The following is a 24,169-nucleotide window of genomic DNA, read 5'->3' as shown; positions in this document are numbered from 1 at the left end:
AATCAACATCAAACTCGTGAATAGTCACTGTGTAGTGTGGAGCATGGTGTGGAGATAACACGCGCATGTGCATAATATTTGGTATCATAAGCAGTCCCCCTGACTTCAGCCAACTCACTACAAATCCCAGCTACACACCTGTGTCTTTGTAGAAAGATGCAGGGGTACTGGGTTTATGACACCTATAGCAAATAGTTAAGAAATTACAAAAGACCTTGGATAGCTATGCCTTTGTGAACTTTTAGAAAAGGCTACTATTTACTGCAGTCATGATTTAATGACAACACTAACCATACAAACCCAAGTATTTTGTTTTTCAATAGGCTATGGCACAATACAAGCACACAACTCACCCACATTAATGTGCATTGCTTGAATAAATTCCCCACTGCTTATATCACTGAAGATAAAGGTCTTCCTTATACATTTGAGTAATCAATACTTGGAATCAAATAAGTCATGTTTCACTGGGGAAAAGGAAAATGAATGAGGTTAAATTAATGTTGTCACTTTCTATAAACCAGCAATGATTTCCCGCTACAGAAACCACTAACTTCATTATTTTACAACAGGAAATCAACACTGTAGCATATTTTAAAAGTCTAATTTACTTAAGAGTAATAAAAAGGCACCCTCAAGGCTCATCATCTAAGCATAATATGACATACTTTTAAACATTCCAGCTTAAGAACAATATGCAAAAATCTCAGTGAATCAAGTTGATTAATATTTTGCATTTGTATGCAGTAGTGCTCTCCACTCACCAAGTACTATATAAATATTATTTTATTAAATTTCAAAGCAATTGTGTTAGGTGGGATAATAAAATGTCTCTCTCTCACATTCTTTATCGCAGCAATACAGCCTTTAAAACAAAAGCAAAAGTAGTAAATTAATGCAGTAAACTCACTTATGGAGAGAAGGCCAGAAATGAGGGAATTCCAGACTTCTAAAGCCATGCTAAAACTAGCGGGGCACAGAAATGTACATTCAGAGTAGAATTATCTACATGAGGTTTGCAGGTATCTTCTTATCTTCAGTTGCATGGTTAGGGATAAAAAAGTTAAGGATATTTTTTAATTTTCTGCTACTCATCAGGGTTCATAGTGCCTTTTTGCAGGAACCCCATTTCATGAGGATGCTGCTGGAGGGCAACCAGTTCATTAGGGAAAAGCTGAGAGGACAGAATACAAGTAAAAATTGAGTTGGAGTAACAAATAAAAAAAATCACAAACAATGAAAGAGATGACAGATCTTTCTCCTTTCTAGCTCTGTATTTTAATTAATACAGAGTTCCACTTTCTGGAACAATGTCTCCTTGCCTGCCAATTGGCTCCTAGCTCCTCTTTTAAAACTCACTCCTTAATACCCATTTCTCCCATAAATCCTTCCAATAATATCTTATTTTCTATTCATAAACAGTCACTAAAATTATGGTAGATCAATACAATACAATTAATTTGTTAAATTATTATTATATTTTTAACTTCAGTAGAAAGTCAAAAAGACATATCCTCACCCCAGCAAATACTATTCTTTTCAACCACAGCAGCTAAAAGCAGAAGCTATTGTAAATCAGGCCTTAACAAGAGTCTCTAAAAATCTGGAGCTCCTAATGGTAGTTAAGAGACTTTCTCAATTCACTATTAACCAACCCATCAACTGTATTTAACAACTGTGGCACTACACTTCAGAATTGCTATGTTTCAATGATACAGCCTGCTGCATACAGCCTCCTGACCAAGGAATAGTTTGTGATACTCAAATCAAAGATGTGATGTTAGCCCTCATATTCATGTAATTTGTCATTTTAGAGATATTCATAGGCTCTTGAAGAATAGGAAGTTGCCTGATTTGTTAGTTATCCCTCCATAACAACTGAAGAACTGAATTATTTTCCAATTACACCTCTCCATATTCAACGTATTTGTTAAAATACTGAACAGAGCTTCCCTTTGAACATTCCCCCCCATGGTAATTCCCCACAGAAATCCTTATAAAGAGCCAAAGTGGGGCACAATTGAATTGTAATATAGCCCTGGGACTGATGGCCTTAACCAAATAAATGTTATAATCAGCATCAGTATGTAGAACATCAACAGGATTTTTATTGCACTACAAATAGTCACAGTAGTGTTGACAGCTTTGACTTCCGGAAGAGAATAATTTTAAGGTTTCCATGCAAAAAGCAGCATTTCGTGTCATATTTTTGTACTCATAAACACCTTCATTTTGATAACGGATCTAGAAGCACACATATTAACTCCCAGTTGACTTCAGTATGATACACATGTGAATGTCAGATATACAGATCCCTTTCAAGTATTAGAGAAACTTAAGGAACTTGTTAGGAACATAAACAAATATTGCTACGAAACTGCTTAAATATGTAAAGCTGACATAACATAGGGCTGAATCCTGTATACAATGGACAGCACGTACCAACAGGGAAGAGAAGGCTCACAAATCTGAACATCTGGGATTGTCATAAATGATTTTTGGTGAAGCAAGCCACAGGCAAACTATCAAGCCCATTGTCTTAAAGAAGCCTTTACAAAGAGTCCAAGAAACCAGCTACTAGCAAATGCTATGGAAAATCAACTACTCTTGTTTTCAGGCTGGTCACATACTAAAATAATTAAATAGCCCCTTGGTTTTATTTAAATTCGATTAGAATAACAAATTCTACCATAACGCTACTGGCTCATCCTCAGTGTGTAATCCATTGTCATCTTGTTTATGAAGGGGGCAAGAGTAAAGATCTTTTAAAAACATATATTGCTTCCCAATTATCTGCAATAGCTTATATGGTCATGCCCAGAAATATGATCACTTCCAATCTGATGAGCTTGCGTTAAACTAGTTGTATATCTTGAACGTGATCATTTGATCACTTCTGTATTCACGTGCTTATAAAAAAAAAGCATCAATAATATTTAATAATATATTTTAATTGAAGAAGTTTAGAAGAATTCTATTTGAGTATGAATTGAGAGTCCTATTGGAGAAAACAAACAAGCCCAAAAGTGAAAACAGAGAATGGATTGATTTGGAATTACTAAAAAGAATTTTGGTTGAAAAGTCTTAAATCCTGGAAGTGAGCCACACCTTAATATAGCAATCAGAAAAGCAACTTGTCAAAAATGTTTAGATGTCAGTATCTAACTCTAGGGTTTTATGTACTTCAGTGGTATGTAAATGCTAAAAGACTCTGAAAATCAAGACTCTTATCTCAATATCTTAACACGAATTAAGACGACAGCTTACAAAAAACCACATCTAACCATTTTGTGCCATATCCTAACCCAGTATAAAGACATCAGCTTTATTTGGTGAAACTGTGTCAACTTACACTGTCGCTCTATACTTCCAACCTTTCTTCCAACTGAATGACTGAAAAACAACAGTGTCAACTAGACAAATCCTAAATTTTTGCAGCTAGACCCCCCACCAAACAAATAAATCAAAGAGCAAATACTAGTAAGAGAAACACCTTTGTGCTTAAAGACAATGTATAGACTGCAACGTGTGTCTCTACGTTACTGCTCAGAATAAAAATGGTCACCATTCTTCAAAGGGCAATGTAGATCTTTCTGTTTTAAAAGCATCTCATTTGCCCTGGATAATGAGCCAAGAGTAGAAGGATTACATGTCATATCATATCTCCATCTTAATTACTTTTCTAGCAAGTATAATGTCATTCAGGCATTATGATCTTAGCTGTTCCAGAAGCTGCTGCAAATCTTTATAGTGGACATAACTTTTCCTTAACTGTTCATTCAGTGCTTTATAAACATAAAGAAGGACAAAACCACAGGTGAGGCCAAGTGCAACATGTTAGGGCAGTTTATTTATGGAAAATGGTTCTGCCAGTTAATTTGTTTCCAACAGGTCAAGGGAACGAACAAGTCTAAACACTATGATTTCTTATAAAAATGTAATGTCAGTTTTTGAAGCTTTTTGACCCATATTTCTTCATCCATGAGTTGACTTTCTGTAACCAGTTAATAGCATTATTCAGTACTAATTAGAAACAGTAGAAACTTTTCTGTGCAGTTAATTTGTTGCATCCTAGCTCCCAGCAATTTAGGAAACTATGGTCATGCACATATTCCTGCTACAACCTTCCATACTCTCTGGCTACTTTGCTTTCTACCAAATAAAATGGAAGGGATGTTTTAACCTATAAGCAGATATGCAGAACAGGTTTAAAAAGCACAATACAATGGTTAAATAGAATTATCATAGAGCTAATTCAGATACATTCACAGAATTATCAAACACAAAACATTTAAAACAGGAGCATAATTCAAGCAGTTTATCTGTAACTATTGCTAAATTTGCATCAAAGGAGGGACCAGAACTGAAAATGGTGCACACCAGTAGGCACATGTCTCATAAACCCCACTTCCACACAAGTCTGCATGAATATGCACTATAGATAGCTAGGTGGGTGGATGGAGAAAGAGGGGTCAGAAAACAGCAGGTAAAAGAGAGGGTGAGAATTACTCCTGCTTAAAAGCATGTCACTGCCATAACAGAGTATCACAACAGAGTACAAACTCGGAGCTCTATCTGTGATCAAGTACAACTCTCACGTACATTTTAAGTCTCTCCGAACCCTGTGGAGTTACCTGGACCTTTCCTGTTCATGGACTAGGCCCTATGCTGTTCCACATCACAGCCAAAGGAAATGCAGGATTACCCACTGCAAATGCCACAACTTACCAAGACCTTGGGTAATCCTATTATAAAATCATTCTGAACACACCACAAATTGACCTTGGTTCTTGCTATTTATCAAGGCAGTGCAACAGTGCCTTAACCAACCATGAGAGAAAGGATCGAGTTACACTCACATCTCAAGTCAAACCTTCTTTGTTTGAAGCATATTATTCTGGCACACACAAATGGTATCACAATTTTCAGCAATGGTCTTTTTGGTAACTGCCTGGGGTAGGCAGCAGTCATTTTAACTATCTAGAAAACCAGATGGCTCTGCCCTTGGTGCTGGAATTCTTCTGCAGCTGTAAAAATCACTTCCATTTCATAACTGACCATATGAAGTCCAAAAGCAGTGTAAAGAATATCCTTCTGTTAAATGGCAAATGCATTTAGAAATAACACTACAAAACACATACTACTTCCACTCCCAAGACAATGACTTTTTTATTTCCAAGTGATTGTACTAAATACATTTACTTTATATTTCTAGAATAATAATATTTCTAAATATATTTCTAGAATAATAAAACCTTGTTGAAGATATTCAGTATTCATCTGACTTACCAGAACGATGGTGATGTTGTTCTTCTAGGAGCTCCAAGTCAAGCATTAGGTCATCTTCATCCAACTCACAAGAACCCAAGTTATTCAAAACATCCTAATATATATTTTAGAAAAAAAAAAAAGAAAAAAGAAGCATTTAGATAGATGTGTTAACCAAACTGTTCTGCACAAAACAATGAACAAACAGATCTGGGAAATACATTTAAGCAGGAGCTACAGAAAATTTTTCTACTAACATTGGACCAGTGAGAAATTGTATGAAACAACTGTCCAAGTAGAAATGTATTTGTTACTATTCTCTGTTTTTACAGAATCTCGAATATTTAACAAAAAAACGAAAAGTACGAGTAATACCATCCATATAACCCTGGGGTTTTTATACTGTTCAATGATGGCTTTGTGTCTTTCCAAGTTTAATCATAACTTTTTATGAAACATAAAAATGTTATTTTTGGCACAATATAGAAGTATCGGTACTTGTTTTTAATTAAATTTTGGAATTCTAAGCACTGCCTGCCCTTACCAATATACTCTGAAGAGAGATTTATTGTTCTATTTATCCAAGGGATAAAGAGACACAAATTTAGGATAAACAGGAAATTCGGGCACGAATGATCAACTCATGAATTTTTAAGTATTAAGGTGGGTGGTAAAGGCTTACATGGACAGAGAAGAAAGCCTGACTGTGAAGTGTAGCTGGTTGGGTCCTCATTCCCTTTTTGTGATTCATTTTGTTTGCCAAGTTTTAACCACAGACAGATAAGGCAGGTTCTAGAAAGTCAAAAAGGGGTGAGTGGGCTACAATCAAAAGAGAGCAAAATGGTAGCTTTTCGCAGTACATTTTTCCCTACAGGATTAGCTTCTCAAAGATAAAATGACTAGTTATGTCGTAGGTAGACATCTTTACTCTGTAAACTCTGAATACAGCAATATCACTTTTTAGGCGTCATTTGTGGTTATGAAATGGTGTTCAGCTCAGGCTTGGCGAAGCCCTGCCTGGACAACCAGTGCCTGCAGCCAGACACAGGGATGACAATCGGTCTCTGAAGAGACACACCGTTGATGGGGGCCGGAGCCGCACACAGGGAGCCATGGCTGAAGAAAGCCTCTCCTCTCTGCCATCCAGGGAGAAACAGCAGCGGGGAGAAGGCAACCCACACCCAAACTGTTCACTTCTTTCTTGTTCCCTGTTCCTACGGTCACCGCAGGCAACTCTGGAAAATGAGGCACCTGTTTTCTCTAGCCCCTAACAACTTAAAGTTGCTATACTGAATGTATTAAAAGAGACATTCATCTACCATTTTCTTTCCATGTTTATTTTATTCCATGGTCATTTCTTTTGCCCTGATACTATCATGATTTTCTCCAGTCACCAACATCTAACCAAAGATAATTCATGCATTCTCCAGCTAGCATCTTGCTTGCATATCTACAAGTGATATTGCAACAGGCTTAATACTTCAGTCCATTCGCAGGCAAAAAAAGTCGGTAGATCCTGCACGAGATGCTGGCACTCCATACATCTCACATGCTCCCTATACAAATGTAACCCAGAGAACATGGGAATTCAGGTGAAAGAGGCCAGATGACTGTTCCAAAGTATCAAGCTGTCTGCAAGATCTCTGTATAGCAATCTGCTGTATGAAAAGCAGAGAAATATAACAGTAGTATACATTAAACTAGCAAAAGCCCTCCCTGACTTCAGTTCCAACCATATTTTTTTACATTCCTTCTTTTAAGTATTTTCCCCCCAATAGATGCCAATTCTTATTCACACTCACGACTTGCACTTATTCAACCCTTTTGAGTAACTATTTCTTCAAATTCTGTTTTCTACTCTTTCACAAACACCACACAAGCAACACAAGGACTTTTTCTTGCATTCTCTCCCTGGCTTACTATCAGCAGAAGAAAACCTCTTCATAGATCCAGAACCCACTGCTAACGCTTTCACTATATTTACAGATGCCAAGCACAGAAAATAACAATTGTCAAGTGCAAAGACCTCCACACAAGCAGTGAGCAGCATTGTACAGAAAGAAAATATAAATCACATGAACATTAGCGACAAACACACATCTCATTCCCCTCTATCTTAACTCAAAGAGCTGCTGACAAGCCTTTGTCATAGTGACTGTTTCTTTCCCTCATGCTGACAAAATGCAGACTTTCAGTAACCAAATTATTTATTACTATACAGTACAAAAACATAAAAAATAAAACAGGAAAATGCAATATGCAGATGTATCGTATCAGGTTACTGTACCTGATGCTTACGTATACTCAAACTTTTCTAGTCTAGATTTGCATTAACACATAAACCCAAACAAAAACTAGTTCACTAAAAAAAAAAAAAAATTAAAGAAAAAGTGTTCTGTATAAAACAAAAGTGGGAGAACATACACTGCTCAATGTTACAGATAACCTAAAACTTAAATAACCTTTGAATCACTGTTGGAGCCAGTGAAACACTGAAGATTGAAAATCTCATTTAGGGCTTATGTGTATCCTTTAGTACCTAAATATCTTTCAAAATAGTAGCAGCAAGAAATTTCTAAGATTTGTTCTCTGTTCTTTTTCACAAATTCCAAGAGCACTGCCTGACATGAATGAAGTATCTTCAATCCAATTGTTATTACCAGCTGAATTTCCGAAGGAGAATCAATGATTATGGCAAGTTAAGAGCAGATGAACATAAGGAAACAATGTCTAAACAAAGGAAGAGTGTGGGGCTTTTTGCTCCCTTTTTAAATTTAGATGCTATTATGCACTCGAGTTTGATCAAATGGTATATTAAACTACTCAGAGAATGTACAACACACGTTGTTTATATATTGTTTTATTAATGTAAGAAAAGCATTCTGGTGACAAAGTCCAAAAGAACAGTCCCCGCAATTTTTAAGCAACAGCTGAAAGTTTTTCATGCCACTAGAGGCAAAAGGTAAAAAGGTTTAAGTACACAGGTTTGTTCCTTACCTTAAAATTATAATCTATATTACAGCTGACTAACTGAACCCATATTGATATTAATGCCAAGTATCTTTGATGAGCCATACCAGTAGTAATGAGCATGATTTCATGCTAATTGAGCATCTCTGACATCTTGTGCAATAACTTATGCATGGTCTGAAATCTTGGGAGATTTTCTGCAACTATGTAGTGATTCACAGCTTTCATCAAAACCCAAATTCTGTCTGATTTGGAAAGAACAAACACACACAAGCAGAACTACAGTTTTCTAAATTGAAGAAACTCCACCACATTAAGATGGACCAAAAAGGAAAAAGTTTGTATACAACTCTCCCCCTGCGTGTTATTGCCTTTCAGGAAGGTCTTCATTTCCAATAACCTTCAGAGTGGAGACAAACCATGGTCTGTGTATCCTCTCTGTCCTCTGAGGCTGATGGGCACCTGCTCCTCACAGCAACATCCCTGCTTGTCCACCTGAGCTGAGGGGTCCCAGCTGCCTTCCCAACACACCTGTGACCCCCTTGCCTTCTCTTTCCTACAGCCTCTTCAACTGCACCAACAACCACAGGCAAGCTAAAGTGACAAAGAAAAGCTCCCCCAGGTTTATTTTTCTCAGAAGTACCTCCACCAAGGGAGCAGTCTCCCTCTTTCCCCAGGAGTTCACTTGCTCTTTACAAAGAGACAAATCACAAAACTGGGAACAAACAAATTAAAGTAGCTACTGTCCATCATGGCGAGAATGAAGGCTTGGCAGAGAGCTGCTCTACCTGCCAGGGGTGTCAGTGATGTCAGTCCAGCTGCTTCCCCACTCCCACTGCCCACCTCTGCAGGTGGAGTCCTTCCACAGATACAAAACAAACGAACTCATGAATGCATAAAAGCACACCCAAGCAGAGAGTGTTAGTTAGGTTCCCAGGACTGTCCTGAGTAATATTTTCTAGAAACATACAATTAGAAAACATAATAAGAGAAAAGGGCTCCTAGAATGACCTGCCTAATGCCACAGAACAGCTCAGCGGTACCCCTGCGGGTGCATGCCGACATCCTCCACCCCTCTGCCTCCTCACCAGGATACATCATTCCTTTGTTGCTATGACAGTTAGTAACAATTGTAATTTCTTTTTAAGTTTAATATCTCTTGACCCTTTCCCCGTTCTCCCCCTCACTACTGCTGCTGCATTCTTTGAAGAATAACGCAATTAAATTTTTAAAGAAGAAAATAAGAGAGAGACAGAGATCAAGCCCTAAAGAGCATTCAAAGTGAATAATTTCAAGGCTTTGCTACATAAAGAAAAATAAATGAATGCTTCCATCAAGGTCCCAAGGAAACATTTGTTGACTATTTATGGTGGCATACCTTTTATTTATTCCAGGAGGCAAACTATTTAGTTAAGGCAGAAGCTCTGCAGCAAAAACCACTTTATTGACTGTTATAACCCCTTAGAAGCCTTAAGACATATTTCCTACTGCTGGTGTCTGCTTGACTTCTACCATCATTTTGCCTTTATAACAGACCCAAAATTAACACGATGGTGCTTTTTTCTTCCAGTTGATCTGGAAGTGGATCATAACCTGTGAGAAGAACATATGAACATGCTTACTTAATCCTTAAACTCATTTGCCCACATCTCTCGAGTTTTCCTGGCCAAGACAGGCTGCAGCCCCAGTTTACCTATCAGTCCTTCCACCTTTAACTTGGTGAACTACCACCATTTTTTTAAACAAGTTTCTATTTAAATAAGAGTTTTACAGAGATATTTCAAGTGTTACTAATTCAGAATAAAAAGCAATAATTTGTACAATGGTTCAGGCTGCTTTTGAGAACTGATAATGGCTAGAGCAGAACAGGATGCTAATCCAAGAATATTTCAAGGCATCAGTAACTTTTCAGTAACAATTTTCATATTCAAAATTCTTTCAGCAACAACAAGAAGTATAAACTGCTGTTTTTCATCCAACAGCTAGGTATCTTACTCAAAGCTCATTGAACTCAATGGTACTCAATTTAGTTGTGACTGGGCCCAGGCGTTCTTAACATTCTTAAGAAATATGACCTAAGAATCGTTTTATTATCAAAAGAAGCGTAGTGATTTGTATGGGTATAGTTCAGAAACAGCTGAAATGTTACAGGGATAGATATGTATTAGACATACAGCTTGTCCCAGCCAGATGGTGTGTATCTGGATAGTAAGCTTACTCAGGGTTGCTGAAGGGGGCTTTCTTCCTACCTTATTTCCCTCTCTATCTCTGTCTTTCTCTCTTCCCAGCTTCCCTTCCTATAATCACTTAAAGGAAATCTAATGCATAATACATGAATTTTCAGTCCTTTTCCAGAATAGTCAAGTATTTCATTATTTTTAGACCTGTTCCAGCTCAGACTCTCCAATACTTAAAATGTGTTTGAAAGCTGGAATAAATAAAAACAGCTTTAGTAGTAAATACGTATAAAGTACCCCACATAACAGGTCTCAAATCTACTGTTAAGCTTATATCAAACAATGAAAAGCAGATAATATTTCTTTGTGAAGCCCCTTTTACTATGGTTTTTTTTTTAAATCATTATTCCAAATAACCAACTTACACATATTAATATCTAGTGAAATTACTGCTTATGGAATTACAGTATAGTCCTCTAAAAATTGACTAGTCTAGTATTCAAAAATGACAATAAAACATACATATGAATATACAAACACACTAAAGCATATTATTTTGCTAAGCAATGCAATTCAATTCCAAAATGGACCTAGCAAAATCATATCAATTGCACAATATATATAAACAAAGCAGGGTAAATCCATGTAGAACCAAATATTTACAACTAATATGCAAAACCAAGATGAATAATTGGGTTTAGGTGACAAATCTGCCCATTTGAAACAGCCAGCAATCAACAGCACCAATCAAAAGATTCATTTCTTGATGTTTTCACACATTTTTATTCTAGACTTCTTGCTCCCATACCATTGAAATAATAAAGTAACAGCAAGGTCCTAAAGACAGCAGACAGAGGTTCTCGTCATTACCAGCATCTTTGGATAGTTGTATACGTTATTTTGTAATCTTATTCTAATTAACATGCAGTACCTAGTCAATATGATGTTCAATGGCTTCTGTTCCTTTTTCATTTTCAGCCCTGACAAATTTTGTTTTCCTGAGCAAGGGGATGCAGATTTTTTTTCTGACCAGTTTCTGACCACAGGCTGCCACTGGGGCCTGGCATTTTCCAGTGTTTTTCAGGGCTCTTTTACACAGGTGACAGATTTCCATTTCATTACAGTATAGTGATACTGCAACAAAATCTTGCATATTGCTTGGAGATTGTTCAAGACCTTTGAGAACTTGAGGTCCAGTAAGCAACTTAGTGAAGCTACAAGACTAAAGCACTGACATGTTTGCAGTTACTCAGTTCATAAAAGTTTCTGTCAGACACATATATGGCTGAAGATAGTATTCACAGAAAAGTTAGCTCCGGTTATATATACACTGATATAACCTTTACTATCATGAACTTGGAACATATTGACTACATTTTAATCTTTAATGTATATTTTGATCAAGCTTTGCACCTGTGCTCAGAAAACACTTTTTCCTGGAAAGCATTTTGTCACTGTGCTTCCTCTGATGTATGCCTACGTCAAATACTCACTGCTGCTGCAATTCAAACCGAGCATATGAGCTTTGATCACAGGCATCCCTCTTTGAAACGTTATTCTTCATCATCACCTATGTTATATACAGTTGACATGTACATGTTATATGCATTTCTCCTCAAGAATCTGTAATCCTACTTCACTGCCACTTTAGACTATATCAGGAAAGTCCTAAAATCCAGGGGAATAATTTTTTAAACTTTTTTTCTGCTGACATAATAGCCTGTGTCTCATTTGCATAAGTGATTATGCAGCGATCACTGGACTTTCAAAGGTATTTTTAGAAATACAAGAACAAAATTTTAATAACTCACTTTTCAAAAAAATGTTGTGGGTTCTGTTTTGTTTTCCTTTCTCCCCATGTTGGCTTCTAGAGATCTTTCTGATCACCTTTCTCTGTGTTATTGTTCTCAACTATTTTCTGAATACAGATTTTCATTTCTTATTGGTTTGGGTTTCTTTTCAAAACGTAAGGATTTAGCGTTCATGCCTCCCCATTGAAATGATGTACTAAATGTGATTTATAAAATCCCTCTTAGAGAAAAACACGCTGGTATTGCATGTATAACAGTATTTTAGCATTTAATATTATAGATTCCTTTTTTCCTTCACTGTAGAAATATATGTGGGGGGCTATTTGAGATCAATGCTTTGGCAAGAGCACATAGAAAACACACTCTAGGGAGAATAATTTGATTCTTTTGTAAAGTCATATGTACGACAATTCACCTGTATCTACACAGGGTCACTGCATATCTGATGCTGGAAAAGATCAGAATTAAATACTTATTTCAAGTCTGAAATGATTTCTAGACACTGCCAAAAGATAGTACTTCATCAAAATTGTATTCAGCGAAGGAACATGGCATACAATCAGCATAAGAATGAAAACTGAGATATACTCAAGGAAAAAGAAAGACCTTGAGCTATTTAAAGTAATGTTAACTCCTAGAACCATACCTGAATAATTCATGGACATAATGAAGTATTTCACCTTCTGCACTCTCCTACACACTTCAAAGGGAAAATGAAAGTACACAAAACCCAGCAAACAGAAAAACCTTTAAAAACACAGAATCCCTGCCAGCAGCCTAGAAATCTCTGTATCAAATATAAAGCTTATGGATGCCTTTCAGATACCAAGAGCAGGTTAAAAGCATTCTTTTCTCCTGAATAGCACCACCGAAAAAGCGTATTATCCCTTACTCAAATAAACTACAGACTTTAGAAAAGAAAAAAATAAATTTTGTAACATTCGGTGAGAACATTTTCTGTAGCTAACGTGTGGAAATCCATTTATATTATAAAATAATGCGCCTTTAAGAACCAAAGACAGAAAATTATCAGTGGAGGGAACTGTCTAACTGTAAAGCTCAGACCCATCATACTATTCTTCAAAGTATTTTTTTGCATGCATGCTTTCGTTTGTGTAAGGGAAGCGCAGTATTTTCCATCCTATTCTTGTTTCTGCCCTTTTGATTCTCTCTGTGCATTAAATCAATGTCTGCAATGATGCTCCTTTTGCCTGAGTGATTATAACTAATGGACTCTCCTAACAGATCTCAGTTTGCACTCACCCACACGGGGTTCATTCTCCCACAATATGGTCGGCTCACTGAAGCCACAGAAGTGTAATACAGCAAAGCCCAAGCACCACTGGCAGCAGAAAGAAGAGCTGACTGTGCTCCTGTCCAGCCACAGTGTCAGTCAGGATCAGATGACAGGGGGAAGTGGCACCTACCTTCAGAAGTCCACAGACAAAAGCATTTGAGCAAATACCATGTTGATGTACAGCACCAACGTTCACTCTCCCCATGTTCATCCGCTTTCCTATCATTGCGACAGCACGCATTGGGCTCATATAGTAGGGTACTTTGACACCTGGAGGTCACTAGCCCACCTCCCACTGCAAACCTACAGGGGCTTCTCTTCCTACATAGCAGCTGTAGATGCTGCCAGCTGGTCTTGGATACGTTTGCTGCTGTTGAGTCATCCAAACACTACAACACTGGCAAGGATAACATGCAGCTGAAAGCCACGGGTTGGAAGCATTGATCATAGTGCAATAGTGTAACCTACCTCTAAGACAGCACCTTCGCAGGAGTAACCAAAGCCACACTTAGTATTAGCTTGCCTTGAACTCAGCCATATGCACACCAAAATGGAGGAGCAATAGCCAGTTTTTTTGTAACACGGAAATGCCACTAATAGTTTAACTGGTAACATACAAGTATCTTATAACACTGCTAAGCACAGGTATATAAATAACAAGCAACTCCAAAGACTCAGAGAATGGTGGCGTATTTGCACAAACGTTGTACAGGAAAACATGCAAGCTGACAACAAAGGCCGTATAACAGGCAGGAAAGGTGTGTGATGGAACCAGAACTAGTCCTGGTCCCAAAAACTTAATGACCTATAGGAGAGGCAGATAAGGTCCTCTCCCTTTCCTTTTGGGGAAGAAGCCAAGAAGCACAAAACCACCAAGGATGAGCGCGTAAAGACGGGGAAGGAAGAAGCAGCACACTTTGGTTCCAGTTTCCAACACCTGAGAGCACAGGAGCTTGGCCCCACAGCCTCAGTGAGGGCAATGGCAAGGATCACCGCCATCACCGGTACCTGCACCCCAGTGAAACTGGCCTCCTTTGTCAGTCTCCTAAACTCCATTGCAGCCATCTTTAATTCCTACACTTACATACGCATACATGTATGTGCACACACCCACTTGCAACACACAGGCCAACTGCACAGACAAAGAGCTCTTAGAGAGCTGGGAGGCAACAGGTGCCCTCAGCATTTAAAATTTAGCATACTTTATGCATTTATTATTGTAATAAATCCAGGTTCAAGTCGACCCTAGGTAAGGATCAGCTCTTGACAAAGCTGATAAAGACAGCAGTCACGTAACCTTGAATTCACTATCTAGCAATAGCATATCAAAGACACATTTAAAATGTGCACAAGCTTACGTGCACCACAAAGCTTGAGATTTGACTCTGTGAATAAAAGAAAAAACAGTATCATTTCAGACAGAGAGGCACTTTGCTGACTATTTGCCATTCCTTCAATTAATTCTGGAGCACTCAGATTCACTTTGGTTATAAACAGAATCAAGACAATTCGATTTTCTGTGTTCAGAAAGGAAAAGGTGTGTATATTTTTCATACAATGTAAAATTTCATTAACAGAATCCTAGAAAAAAAAATTCTTCTATTAAGAAAGTATGAAAACTCAGTCAAAGAAATGCAATAAAGCTTAAAATGACCAAATAAAGCCTCCTTTAATAGATTTTTTTTTTTCCCCCCTCACTCATACACACATATGCTTTCCTCCCAGCAGAGGGATACATCTGCAACACATAATTTGCTTTGTGGATTAGTTAATGTTTTTACAGCTTTTGTAACAGGCAAAGCACTATGCAAGCATTCTAGTGCAGTCATAATCATCATATAGCTTTGGGAAAGTTTTCTACATCTCATGTGCCAGATTTTTCTGCCAAACAGAAAAAGCTCCTTGAGTATCTCTATCCTGCATTTATATAGAAGATAATTTAGACCATTCTGTGAAGTTTATTTGTATATACCTTAGAGATATGAGTAAAACAGGTTATTCAACATATGGATTGATCAGGTAAATTTTTCCAAAACCATTCAAATTAAACACATAACTTACAGCTAAACCTTTTGCAATTGAACTTCGGCAATGAGAAACTTCTGGCTGTGTCCTGACAGCACGCAAGTCAATACTTCAGCCAACATTTAAAGGGTAAAAATTGCTTTATGACACCTAATCAATCTCCAATTTAATTTTTTAATTTTCCCGGCCAGTAGTACACAAAGAGGAAAAAAATAAAAAGAAAAAAAAAAAAAAAGAAGGATATAATCATACAGCTAGTGAGGGCCTGGCTGCCAAAAAAAGAAACATTTAAGTTCAGGGATACAAGAGGGAGAACCTTAGCATTTATAATCTTGATAAGCCACTACCACTCCTAAGGGGCAAACCATGGCAATCTCTTTAAAGAATATTATTCTTCTGATGAACCACATCAGAACAATTCTCCTTCTGCCACCATCCAGCACCAGCCACATTTATCTGGCAGAGACAGCTGAATTAAAGCCCCATTTCCTCAAACAGGACTAACATTGTTTAGCATGTGTTTTCAGTATTTCTGAAAAGCAATGCAGGAGAGGGTACGTGTATGGTACCAAGCTCAAAAACCGATCAATTCTTCTTGCAAATAATCTCTCCCCAAAATGTCCCAATTCTAGTTTTATCATCTATACTGTTGGAGTCAGTATTTTTGGATGCTAAATGAAGATAATCTCTTTTATGGCTTGAGTATTATTTCATTTCTAAGAAAAGACTAAGATTTTCTACATATGAAAAACTCAAAACTCTCCTAGACATATGATTAAATAAAAAAAAAAATTGTCTAGTAATAGGAAAATTTAATACTTTTTCCCCCCAATATTATTAAAAGCCAACTCAAGGCTGAACCTTCTGTTTCTAATTCTAATTTGTAGCTGATAATATTGGTGATAAATCACTAAAAAGTAAGCCCTGTAAATGAAACCACAAGTGACCCTTTACTATAACATCGTTAATGCAATATCATAATAGATATGCTATTGCTAATATTATTTGAATTCTTTCTGTTTCCATGGTAACTTTGGCCTACGGCAGCTCTGATAAACAGGGTTTTAAATCATTCTTTGAGAAAGGCTTCTGCTCAAATGTCATTTTTCCACTAGCACATACTTTTCCCCACTTTATTTTGTTCTTTTTTTTTTTTTTGGAAAAAGATGTGATGGCAATTACTGGTCCAGAAAACAGATTTTTTTGGTTATTGCAGTTGAATGGGCAGTGAATTGGGAACTTGAGAAAGCAAGGCAACCTGCAACAAGCTTTGACTAACATCAGCAGTACAAAACGCAATATTCCATCCTGGAGAGGTATCTAAATCTCACAGCGACTGAGAAACAACAATCCCTTGCTGGAAATTCTGTCCTGCATACATTTTACAGGCTTTGTTACTTCTCCTCTGTACCCTTTGATGTTTAAAATTACTCTCTCTTTCAGTATCCACATGTGCATTTTCTTCTAACAAATATTTAGGCCCCTAGACATCAGAATGGAAGAACAGCACGAATATCTATGAACCAGCGTTAAATGCTTTCCCATGACTTACACAGGTGCTTAAACTGAACAGAAAAAATTGGTTTGCCAGACATGCCCAGCTTAAGAAGAGAACAGTATACTGGTATCACCTGGCTTTTTTATCTGGATTCAGAGATGACCAAACCTGTACGTTCAGCTGCCAGTCACCTTGCCAACCACAACCAGGAATAATCAACAGAATCTGGTTGTGTCACATCATTTGCACTCCCCCCACCCTGAAAAAATCTGTTGAAGAAATCAGTACACTATTACGGGGACAATCTCCTTGTAGAAGCAAAGTGGAAATACCTGAGAACATGACACTCTTGGAGAGGCATAACACTGCCCGAACTAAGGCCAGGGCAGATATTTAGGCTATACCTTAAGCTTTTGGGCACCCCTGTCTCTTCAACCTACCCCAACAATAGCACTAGTTTTATTACTGCTTCAGAGCCCAAAGAAGCAGCTAAACATGATTCCCTTTGTAAGGCAATGAATTCACAATCCATTTTCAGTACAACATAACCCTTAGTAATGTTAATTGCATCACAAACTGTTACTTGCTGGCAGGACATCCAATCCTTCAATAATTTCCTGGAGTCAATGTAGCTGTTTACAAATCAGATTGATGTCAGGTTTATCAGATCGGGAAAATGTAATTGCTGATGCATTCTAACCAGTGAAAGCTCAAATAATATTGTTACATATAACATATATTATATATACATACATATGGAGCCCACATAATGTTATACACTTATTGTAGAGATTGGATCAGTGTCTGGTTCTTTAGAAGAAAACAGTATTCTAAAAAACTATGTACCAGATTTGCCACAAAGTCAAGCACAAAACCTGTTCTTCACTCTGCTTATAGGTCTTTTACCCGTAATTCTGTTTCCATTTATTTCTGTTCACTGTGTGGCTTTGCAGTTTAAATGGCATCTGCAATATTTGACAGTTCCCATTTTTCCTATAAAATTTAACAGAAATAATGTGCATATAATAAAGAATAGCAAAGACACAGCATATTTTTTGTTGAAAAGGGCAATGACTGAAAATATGCACTCCCTTAACCAGCAACTTACTTGTTAAAGGCTCTCTGGTTTGCAATTAAGTATCATATATCTAGTCACAGAATTCTTCATCGTGAGCACATGAAAAGTCTGCTATTTGAACAAGCAGGGATGTGTAGCTTATTATGCCAAGTTAGACGTCAGACCTGAGACATTCAGGAACAACTTAGCTCTACTAGAAAGTACTCCAAAGACCTTTTTCACTAACCAACATTTATGCATCTTCAGTCTAGATAGTGATTGAAACTTTTTGAGATCATGATGACACTGTCAGAAACTTTCTCAAATCCTTACCAAAAAAGACTGTCATTATAATGATCTTCACTTGCCATTAATTCTCAGCTGCTTAATTTAGTAGGGTGGAAAGCATTCCCCCCCATACTAACTGGAATAAATTTTTCATTTAATAGTCTAACACGCTCCCGTTTGGGGCTTTTTTTTTGCTTTCAGCGAATCAATGCTCTCATTATTTGTTACCAGCTAGGTGCTCGGGGCATACTGTTAAGAGGCCTACAATAAGATAGCCTCTTGGTCAAAAGTCTAGGTTTAAAAAGTATCAGCACCACATACATCACAGGGTAGGCTTCTTTAGTACAGCTATGATTTCTTTCAGAAAGAGGTAAAACACAGTCTTCTGTTCTGTTTTGAATAGAATAGTGACATTTAGAGGTTCAGTTAACAAAACATTGCTGTTTCATTGCCCCTCTAAACAGGCAACACCACAAAAATCCAGACTTGCTCAGCATCAAGGACAGGTTTTCATCCCATAGTGTGAATAAACCGGATCCTCATGAACTAGGCTTCAGTAGGGCCATCACAATAAACTCATCTGGAGAATACTTACCATGAAATGTTATTCAGCACATAACAACACATAACCTTAATGCTCAAATTTATGCTAAGAAGAACTTGGACACTTAATTTAAGAAACCTGTCCTTAATGTCTTTGTAGTCAGGACCTTACAGAATAAACTGAAATATTACACAGCAAATATTTATGTCTTAGCAATGGCAGATTGCCATTAATTTCAAATGTTTACTAGAACGAGGAAGCACTTGTACTATACTTTTCAGTATGGTACTTCTATAGTACTTGTACTATACCAACATTAGTGACGTTAAAACTACTTGATTTTTTCTCTTGTTGCCTTGATTTTCACCCAGATTCAAACCTCACTTCAGTCAATGGGTTCTAATAATGCTTTCTACAATGATTAGCAGGCATCTTCACACACCCAAAATAGAGTGACATGTTCTTTCTTGGTCAATATCCCTATTTTCAAGATGCTTTTCTGCACGTAAGCGCCTTCTGTAGCTGCTCTTGCTTTTAGGGTAAGATAAGAGGAAAGTAAAGAGGTTTTATAAAGTGCAGTAGAATCTACATAAAGATTAGATTCTACTGGATGTGCTGATCAAAAGAAATCTGATCAAATATCAAAGCCCATATCTTCTACAGCCTTAATTCTGTATGAATAGACTGCATTATGCCAAAAATTAGTTTTGGTTTTCTTTCTATTTAGTGGAGTCATAAAGAAAATACAGTCACTATGATAAAGCCAGCACATATAAATGCCATTCTGGTGTTCAGTACTATGCAGGACTATTATTCCCAGCTCTGCAGTGGAAGCATGCATGTACTTTTACAAATGACAACTTTTTAGCCTACTTTCCTAAAGAACAAGGTTGATGTCATCTCATTGTCTAAGCACAAATTTTTTTTTGTTCTTTTCCCAGGAAATTTTGAACCTCTTTACCAACATTAACTGAATTGGACAGAAAGATAGCAATCCTAAAAGCAAAATGCAGAAGCTAAGTAACAGCAGATATGTGGATCAAAGTGTGAGACTCAAGCAGTGCATCTGCTATGAGCAAAAGTGCTGTACAAACTCACACTTTACAACGGTGGGTATGAAATATCCTTTTTTCTTGACTGTAGGAAGTTTCAGCTGAACCCTACATCCTTCTTTGATAGTGACATTGATCCATCTGTACCAAAACATAAAAACCCTTGGAAGTCAGGTTTCCCTAGTTCCGGTGCTCATAAAACTCATTTGCTTGTTACACAATCAGACAGGGAATATTCCATGATTACTTTCCATACACTAACTAATACAGACCAAATCAACATCCTATTGTTTTTAGAAGAGAAATCAGAGACAAGGTGAAATTACTCCACAGAATGAGAAGACTGCACTGCTGGGACCAGAACACAGTCTTTCATTTCTGCTCCTCCCTTATTCAGCAGTACCAGGCAATTGCTTAATTTTATTGTATCGTAATTTGAGCAACAAACCACCTAGTGGAACTGACTAAAAAAACAAGAGTTCTTTTTTTGCCAGAGGTTCTTAAACAGGTTTGTCTGTGCTGCCATACTAGCTGCTAAACCCCCTGTGTCCATCCTTACAGCTCCTGAAACAATGAGCGTGTACCAGCATAATCATAGGTAGCCTACTGCTACTAAGGGAAGGGAAAGGTTTTTCTTCTTTAAATCTGTACTCACTTCAGACAGGTGAGTATCCTAAGCTGTTAGAGAACTATATACAAATCATTGTAATCAGAGATTTACTGAGTTAAAGGTTAAGTGTAAATGCTATAGTTGTATTATTTATAAACATGTGATAATTGAAACTGACTGAGGAACAGGCATGTTCCTTCAATGCAGTCAAACACGTGCAAATACAGAACATGAGTTCATCTGCTTCAGCAGCACCCATCACCACAAACACATGATTTCAGGATCTTCCACCCTGATCTGACTCACAACTGAACAGAGCCCATTTAAAAACCAATGACCAGGTAATAAAAGGTGTAAGGAACGGTCCTACCTGCGAGATGACCAGTTAGTTATGGCTTTAACCTCCTAAAATAGCTGTGCCATACAGATGCAACAGCCCTGTTGCCCAACTAGCAGAGATTTAGGAGTGCAAGAGGCATTCATTTGAAAGTACTGGGCTAGAACACCAAAAAAAACCAACCACCACCAAACCAAACCAAACATACCTGATTACAACTACAAGCACATTGAACTAATTTGTTTTCATCTGTTCTTTTAGGGGATGACAAAGGGAAAAAAAAATTAAAATTTTGGTTTCCTTCTACTGGTCACTACCTGACCAGTACTTCATCATGAGTGTGATGAGCCTCCACTGCTCTCAGCACCAGTCCTGCACTTCAGCCCCAAAGCAAGAGCCCTTCTACACTCCAAATAATTTGACAGTATGTACTTCCTTCTTCAAGAAGAAGATTCAGACTATCCATAGAAGAATGAACTACAGAGATGTAATAAGTTTGTTGTTTTCCTTTCCCTCAGGATACGCAGGAGGCTAGCACTGCAAAATTTGACAATACAGTGTACCAATGAAAGTTTGGCATTCTGATCCCTGGGAAAAAGTCCAGTATAATCTATGAGAATGTAAACATCAAATGTTAAAAAACAAACAAAACAAAACAAAACAAGAAAATCTTTGTGTGCAAAAATGCATGTCACACAGTGTTCTTTGGGTACCACCCATGAACAGAGCAATAACTGTTCATCTATAGGATTTTCCATGCACTATCTACAAAAGTAAAATACTACACTAAAGATTCTTGTATCATTTATCAAATATAAAGCAGAGAAAAGCTACCATAAGCACGTATTTGCCATGTATAAAATAGGTCTCCAAAATTATCTATCCTTACTATTTTATAAGGTTACATTAATAGACCTATGGTTTGTGGGCCATAAAAATCCAGGATTCAGACTCATACCTTTGAATATTTCCCAGTGGAAGATACACTTGCATTGCTGAAAGTAGCATTCTTCATACGTTTCACTCACTGCATGAGTTGGGGTAAGTGTCCAAGGAAAAGTAGATTTCACGCTTTTTGGAAAAAAAGCAGGTGATAATCTGCTTTTACTCAATGACACTCTGCTTTAAAAAATGCATTTGCGGGGGAATCGGAGCCAGTATATGATTTGCTTTGTTACATAGCTTACAAAAGCCTTCTGACTTACTATAAATGATATTAAACTTGTATCTTTATCTTCTTTGGATATGAAACCAGAGAAAAACTTGAAACCTGATTGTATTTTGCTTTAATTTTTTGAGTTTGATGAAGCTATAAACTAGGACTCCAACTTGTTACCTGAAAGGCAGCATAACCTAAAGGAACATCAGTCAACTGAGAAACTGTGAGCTTTGATACACTTTCTGCTTCATTACATCAGGTAATCTCTTCAACCTGAAGGTACTGTCTCCACTCCTACTCCATGTTTGTCTAGCTTATTCAAATAGTAAGTCTTAGAACAAATGACTCTGTTAGTAATTTTTTTTCACTCACATTCAGCAGGAGATTCTGCAGGGACAGATGAGAAGACCACCAACCCCATCTTTGCTCCATCCCTCCTCTACTTTACTGCAACCTTATGAGGACACATGGAACAAGTATTCAGTTCTGAACTTCCACAAGTTACCACTAGAAGTGTTAAAATAAATTTCCTTATGGTAATTTATCTTAACGGTCTGTGATGTAAACTTTTGTGACCCAGGAGCAGTCACTTATTATATTCTGCTTTCTCAGCCAGAAGAGGAGTCAGGTGGAAAACGGAGAGCTGTAACTGCCTCAGCCATAATAGCTTCTTTCACTTGCAGCATCCTATGCCTATGCAGAACACCAAGTGTGTCTTTCAATGTCTTTACGCCAGTGTTCATATACTAAAAAAACAGAAATCATGACAATTTAGTGCTTTATTAAGCAAAGAAAATTCACAGATATCTTTACTTCTTTTTTTGCATGTTGTCATAGTGCATGAAATTTAGCTCCTTCATTTGTGTACAATGTCTGTGTGCTATTAAATCATTCTTTTCTGAAATGTCTTGAGACAATTTATAGTAAAAAGGAAACCAAGCCTAACCTCTATTATGCAGCAATACAGCAGGATTTTATTTTCCCATCCATATAGTACTTGCATTGCTACCAAGCAACAACTTTGAACAACTGGATACTCTAGCTCTGCTACTCAAAAAGCTGCAAATTTCTTTTCCAGCCTCTTGCTGCTTAGAGGCAGAGTAAAAGCATGCTGAACCAGCCAGTCCATCAGTTCACTCAGAGCATTTCTCCACGTCACAAGGAGAACTGCTTAGCCTACCAGTTGCCCAGTGCCTTTAGGCATCTCTTCCCTGTAGGCCATACCACACGACTCTGAAGTTGAAGCTTGACACCTAAACCTGTAGAGCTTCAACGTAAGGATTTGACTTGCCATGGTTATTTATCTGTTAGGCTTCGTTACTGCTGAGCGATCTCAGATACTTCCGATCCCAAGGACGATGTGCTGCCAATTTCATAGCATTGCAGGGTTACTGCTCCCTGGCTATGACAATGGCATCATCAGAAATAAAAGCTCAAAGAGCCTTCCTTGTCACAGGCCTCATCTGCTGAGAAACCTTTTTCTATGCTGCACAGTGGCATAGCTTCTCCTAAATGCTTCTAAAATATTATCACACTGTTATTTGTATAAAATAAGGAAAACATAATTTATGTTTTAATCAAAAGGCTTAGCTATCATACTACACAAGAAATCGAGCAGTGTTCTACTCCAAAGCACAGGCACATTTTACATCAGTGTTCATTGTTACAAAGAAGCCTACTGCCACCGAGTGGCTAAGAGGAAAAATAAGTTTATTGGTGAAACGCACTGAGTGCAGAAAGCCTGTAGATCCTAATTTTGATGCATTTCCCAAAAGAATGACTTTGGCAGTTGGCGGTCTGTTTGAGTTAAGAAAGTCACGCAATCAAAAATTAATTTCTAGGCACAACAATCAACAAACATCTTCCTGGATCTCCGAAATCAGAGACAAATAGTGCATTGATACCACACAGCATAAATGCCTTCAATTTTTGCCTCAGGGTTCTGTATCATAACCTTAAACTATAATGGAAATATATATGAATTTAAATATCAATGCTACCCAGAATTTAAGAAGTACATCATTATTGCTGTTATCAGTGGCAGACGTGATAGCTTTCTGGTATACTTTTAAATTA

At 37.4% G+C, this 24,169-nt stretch overlaps 1 protein-coding gene across 1 annotated transcript in view; it reads right to left on the bottom strand.

Moving 5' to 3' along the window:
* Positions 1 to 24,169, bottom strand: part of CCSER1 (coiled-coil serine-rich protein 1) — a 635,129-nt gene that overhangs the window by 571,678 nt on the left and 39,282 nt on the right. The window contains exon 3 of the mRNA XM_010586161.1: positions 5,290 to 5,383. Coding sequence (XP_010584463.1) covers positions 5,290 to 5,383 — 94 coding nt within the window. The remainder of the gene's footprint in view (positions 1 to 5,289; positions 5,384 to 24,169) is intronic.

The sequence above is a fragment of the Haliaeetus leucocephalus genome, unplaced genomic scaffold (assembly GCF_000737465.1).
Source record: "Haliaeetus leucocephalus isolate CR32 unplaced genomic scaffold, Haliaeetus_leucocephalus-4.0 Scaffold140, whole genome shotgun sequence".
Lineage (NCBI taxonomy): Eukaryota > Metazoa > Chordata > Aves > Accipitriformes > Accipitridae > Haliaeetus > Haliaeetus leucocephalus.
The sequence above is the reverse complement of the archived record's forward strand: the minus strand, read 5'-3'. Positions and strand labels throughout refer to the sequence as shown.